General features: G+C 42.3%; 1 protein-coding gene across 1 annotated transcript in view; it reads left to right on the top strand.

Moving 5' to 3' along the window:
- The window catches only part of LOC111973976 (nuclear receptor ROR-beta-like), a 48,230-nt gene that overhangs the window by 31,055 nt on the left and 11,371 nt on the right, over positions 1 to 5,804 (top strand). The window contains exons 6-10 of the mRNA XM_070446869.1: positions 163 to 229; positions 641 to 1,069; positions 2,009 to 2,130; positions 4,740 to 4,872; positions 5,044 to 5,151. Of these exons, the coding sequence (XP_070302970.1) occupies positions 163 to 229; positions 641 to 1,069; positions 2,009 to 2,130; positions 4,740 to 4,872; positions 5,044 to 5,151 (859 nt within the window). The remainder of the gene's footprint in view (positions 1 to 162; positions 230 to 640; positions 1,070 to 2,008; positions 2,131 to 4,739; positions 4,873 to 5,043; positions 5,152 to 5,804) is intronic.

Here is a 5,804-nt window from a genome sequence, read left to right as displayed (position 1 = left end):
ACCATGGTTAAAAACACGTGCCCGTCATCATTGCTTATGCAACAAAAAAGTGGGCTTACGAAACAGAGCAAGGTAGTCCCATATATTTCTCCACTGCCAGAGGGTAAGAATTTGATGCGCACAGCACTCAAGATTTCACCACACGTCACCAACAATCTATAGTCGATCATCAAGAAACCTTTCAAGGAGAGCAACGCCTCGCCCACGCCCGCGGCTCACCTCCTTCATGGTGTGTGGAGGGGGCGGGCAGACGACGGCAGATGGACTTTCAATTGTTGTGCGAAGAAAGGCTTCCCAGGCGCCCAAAAGAAAGTTCCACAAGCGCCAGGGACCAGCTCCCAGGTCTAAAGATTGATTCCAGCTGCCCTCCCTCGCATGATTGGCGCTACTCTCGGCCCTCCCTCATACCACCAGACAGATCCTTTGACCCCTCCCTCGCCTAACGCCTGCCCCTACTAATTCCCTACCTCCCCCCACGTGACCTCCCCTACTCCCAGCTCCCCTGGGGCAGCCTACTCTCCCTCCCTCATGCCTACTCTCCCTCCCCCTCCCTCTACTCTCCCTCAAACCCTCTACTCTCCCTCCCTCCCATCCTACTCTCCCTCCCTCCCTCCTACTCTCCCTCCCTCTCTGTGCGTAGCGGTGAAGTTTGGCCGCATGTCCAAGAAGCAGCGTGACAGCCTGTACGCCGAGGTACAGAAGCACCAGCAGCGGATCCTGAATGAGCGGCAGCAGCAGACGTGTGAGGCAGAGGCCCTGGCGCGCGTCTACTCCTCCAGCCTGACCAATGGCCTCAGCACCCTCAACCACGAGATCGGAGGCACCTACGCCAACGGCCACGTCATCGAGCTCCCCAAGGGCCAGGTGAACGGTGGTGCCACAGGTGGCTACTACCATGGTATGGACTCCACCCAGCCCTCCCCGGACCAGTCGGGCCTGGACTTGGCGGGCATAAAGCACATCAAGCAGGAGCCGGTGTACGACCTGACCCCTGTGGCTAACCTGTTCAACTATAGCACCTACCAGGACAGTCAGCTGGCGCACAGCAATGTCAGCATGGGAGAGCTAGGTAACTAAGGGTTAAGGTTAAGTTCATTCAAAGATATCAAATTTGGCCGTCAATGCCCCCTCGAAAACATGCATGATGACGTCTCTGAGTGAGTGTTGCATAGTGCAGGAAGATACCAGGCCTTAATTGATGATTTGAATAGGAGGGTGTCACGGTAAGGCTAAAGGAGTGTGAGTCAGTGTGATAAGCTGTGTGTGGGACAGGAGATCAAACAGGCTTAGGGAGAGAGGGAGGAAGAGAGAGAGAGAAAGAGAGAAAGAGAGAGGGTGGGAAGAAGAGAGAGAGCGATAGAGAGAGAGAAAGAGAGAGAGGGAGGGAGGAAGAGAGAGAGAAAGAGAGAGAGAGAGAGAGAGAGAGAGAGAGAGAAAGAGAAAGAGAGGGAGGGAGGAAGAGAGAAAGAGAGCGAGAGAGAGAGAGAGCTGTCCATGCGTCATATTTAAGCTTAGCCCATCAATTCAAGAAACCCCCATTGAGAGTGTGGCCTACCTTACTAAGGCTGTAATGTCAATTTAGTGTAACACAGTTTTACTAGTGTACTCCATATTTGAGTTGTCACACATCTACTCGGATGAAGGTATACAATACATTCCCTGATTCTTGTAAACATCGGTTCTGCTGTTTTCTATACCCCGTTTCAATTAGCGCCAACATTCAGACAAAAGAAAATAACATTTCTACAATACAGATGAAAATGATGCTACATAAAAAGCAACCTCGTCTCAAAGCCTGGTGGACGAGACCACATACAAAGTTGAGTGAAGACTGAAACTTTGGGAGGTTGAACAAAGCTAAATAAAGTTGCGATAATTTTCACTAAACTTATGATCGGTTCATCAGTTTCACGCTCCCATAGACAATGAATGGTAAGCTACCATTTTGCTCGAAATTTTGATCAAAGTGTGTGTCTGACTGTCTCTTCTCTGTCCTCTCCCTCCATAGATCGTATCGCCCAGAACATTATAAAGTCTCACCTGGAGACCTGTCAGTACACAGCAGATGAGCTGCAGCAGCTGGCCTGGCAAACACACTCCTACGATGACATCAAGATGTACCAGAGCAAAGTGAGTGTGTGACCAGTGTGTGTCTGTGTGTTCCTTGTGACCAATGTGTGTCTGTGTGTTCCTTGTGACCAGTGTGTGTCTGTGTGTTCCTTGGTGACCAAGTGTGTGTCTGTCTGTTCTTGTGACAGTGTGTGTCTGTGTGTTCCTTTGTTGACCCCCGTGTGTGTCTGTGGTTGTGTCTGTGTGTTCTTGTGGACCAGTGCGCTGACTTTGCACTGCTCACTTTACTACAGACCTCGTGAGACCCCCCAACTCCAGTGTCATCCAATGCCCCTCTTTCTCATCTAATACAACCTCGCAACCCATTGTCATCCCATGTCTCTTTCCTCCCTATACACCCCCTCAACTCCATTGTCATCCAATATCTCTTTCCTCCCCTAATACACCCCTCAACTCCATTGTCATCAAATGTCTCTTTCCGTCCCCTATAACCCCTCAACTCCATTGTCATAATATCTCTTTCCTCCCTATACCCCCAATCATGTAATAAATATATATAATATTTTAAATGTATGACACTTTTTACTGTAGTCATTTGGAATAAGTAGTGTCTGCAAAAAAACACAAAAAACTTTTCATCCAATGTTCTTTCCTCCCTATATTCACTATTTAAAATGTTCTCTTTCCCTATCCCTATCTTCACAATTTAATGTCTCTTTCCTCCCCTAAGTATTCCAATGTTAAATGTCTCTTTGCTACCCTATATTTTAAAGTTCCCCCATCATATTTAAGATGTCTCTTTCCTCCCTATATCACTATTTAAAATTGTCTCTTTCCTACGTATATTCATAACAATGCCCAACCTTTTACTATAATGTCTCGTTCTCCCAGCTATATTACTATTTAAATCTCTTCCCTCTCCTATAGTGCACTATTTAATTGTCTCTTCCTCCATATATTCACATATTTAAATCTTCGTCCTCTCACTTTTCACTATTTATGTTCCAATATTATTAATGTCTCTTTCCTCCCCTATATTCACTATTAAATTGTCTTTTCTCCCCTATATTCACTATTTAAATCTCTTCCCCTAATATTATATTTTGTGTCTTTCCTACCTATATTAGTATTTAAAGTGTTTTTCCTCTCCTATATTCCTATTATAATGTCTCTTTCTTCCTTATTATTACTATTTAAATGTATTTTTCCTACCCTATATTCACTATTTAATGTAATTTTTTCCTACCTATATTCACGTAGTTAAATGTATTTTTCCTTCCTATATTTCACGTATTTAATATGTCTCTTTTCCTACCTATATTTCACTATTTAAATGTTCTTTCTCTGTCCTACCCTATATTCACTATTTAAATGTCCTTTCCTACCCTATAGTTCACTATTTAAATGTCTCTTTCCTACCCTATAATTCACTATTAAAATGTATTTTTCCTCTCTATAATTCACTAGTTAAATGTATTTTTCCTCTCTATATTCATTAGTTAAATGTATTTTTCTCTCCTATATTCCTAGTTTAAATGGTCTTTTTTCCCTCTCCTATATCACTATTTTAAATGTCTTTTCTCTCTATATTCCTAGTTTAAATGTTTTTTTCCTCTCCTATATTCACTATTAATTTTTTTTCCCCTTCCCCTATATTCATATTTAAATGTTTTCATTTTTCTCTCCTATAAGTCACTATTAAATGTCTTTTTCTCTCCCTATATTCACTATTTAAATGTCTTTTTCCTCCCTATATTCACTATTTAAATCTCTTTTTTTTAGTATCTCACTTCCCACTTTTTATCTTTTCTTTCTCAAGTTCTCTTTCTGCTCATTTCTCCTTCTTCTGTTTCTCTCTCTCACTCCTCATCTGTGCCTGTGTGTGTGTGTGTGTGTGTGTGTGTGTGTGTGTGTGTGTGTGTGTGTGTGTGTGTGTGTGTGTTGTGTGGTGTGTGTGTGTGTGTGTGTGGTGTGTGTGTGTGGGGTGTCTATGTACAGAGCGATAGTTCCTTTACCACTGTGACCTTTCTCATTCCTCTGTGTCTAATGATTAATGGCGGTCCATACGAAGAACCCTTTGAAATATTATCCATGGAGATTCATTTTACAGCTAGAAACTATAGAACACACAAAGACAATTTGCTGATATTGTACTTTGGATATTCCGAGTAGCGATGGAGCCGACTATTTTACAAGTATTCATTTTATCAAAATTCCTGTCTTTGTAGTGTACTTCATTGAACAGCACAAAGGGATGACCCAAATTACCCAAATACAACGCTTCTGCATGTCTTGTTGTTTGCACAGTACTGTGGCATGAACATGTGGGTGAAATACTGTTTCTATTTGCACAAGTGCTATAGTAGTGTTTCAAAATTGTGTTTATGATATGTACACAGCTGTCATAACACACGTGTTGATTTGTCTCTGGAGATGTCCCTACCTCCTTACCTCATTTGCACACACTGTATACAGATTTTTCAATTGTGTTATTGACTGTATGTTTGTTTATCCCATGTGTAACTCTGTGTTGTTGTTTGTGTCGCACTGCTTTGCTTTATCTTGGCCAGGTCGCAGTTGTAAATGAGAACTTGTTCTCAACTGGCCTACCTGGTTAAATAAAATTGAAATAAAAATAAAAACTTACCAAAGTGTGTGTTTCTTTGCAGACGCGAGACGTGTTGTGGCAGCAGTGTGCCATCCAGATCACCCATTCCATCCAGTATGTGGTGGAGTTTGCCAAGCGCATCTCAGGCTTCATGGAGCTTTGCCAGAACGACCAGATCCTCCTGCTCAAGTCAGGTGACCTCACCCTGCTTGCCCATTGGAGGAAACCAGTCTCCTGGTTGAAACAGCCTTGTTTCCACCTCCTTTCAACAAAAACATACAACAAATGGTGATAAGACGATATTATATCAATGTGGGAAAAGGTATTAGATTTGCAAAAAGACATCTTTCTCTGTCTCTCTCTAGGTTGTCTGGAGGTGGTCCTGGTTAGAATGTGTCGGGCGTTTAACCCTCTCAACAACACAGTGCTGTTTGAGGGGAAGTACGGGGGCATGCAGATGTTCAAAGCACTAGGTAAGGCACTGCTGCTAGCGATACTGCACCGCCTCCATCTACGGCCATCTAAGTAGCATGATGTACTACAGTACCCATAATGCTCTGGACAAGATATTCGGTAGTCTCTGACCTGACACTGAAATCTGATTTGTTACATATTACATTCATAGAAGTAACAGAATTGCATACATAACTGTAGTAGGATGAGAAAACACTTCAGTGAATACTGCAGTAGGCATCAGGTTTGTATGAGTGTTTCTCTGTTCGCTGTATTCTTATTTTACATGAGACTACAGTAGAACTATGAAACTACAGTATAACTATGAGACTACAGTATAACTATGAGACTACAGTAGAACTATGAGACTACAGCAGAACTATGAGACTACAGTATAACTATGAGACTACAGTATAACTATGAGACTACGGTGCTGTTCTCTCATAGTTCTACTGTAGTCTTCATAGTTATACTGTAGTCTCAATAGTTATGTCCTGTTGTTCTCGATAGTTATACTGTGTCTCCATAGTATAACTCGTAGTTCAAGTTTGTTTGTATGTCTATTTAGTATTTCTGTAGTCTCATGTTATTGCTGTAGTTCATAGTTATACTGTAGTCTCAAGTTATGTTGTGTCTCATAGTTATACTGTAGTCTCATAGTTCTACTGTATTT

Source organism: Salvelinus sp. IW2-2015, linkage group LG15, assembly GCF_002910315.2.
Source record: "Salvelinus sp. IW2-2015 linkage group LG15, ASM291031v2, whole genome shotgun sequence".
In the NCBI taxonomy this organism is placed as follows: Eukaryota; Metazoa; Chordata; class Actinopteri; order Salmoniformes; family Salmonidae; genus Salvelinus; species Salvelinus sp. IW2-2015.
Note: the sequence above shows the minus strand (reverse complement) of the source record. Positions and strands in the feature narration are given on the sequence as shown.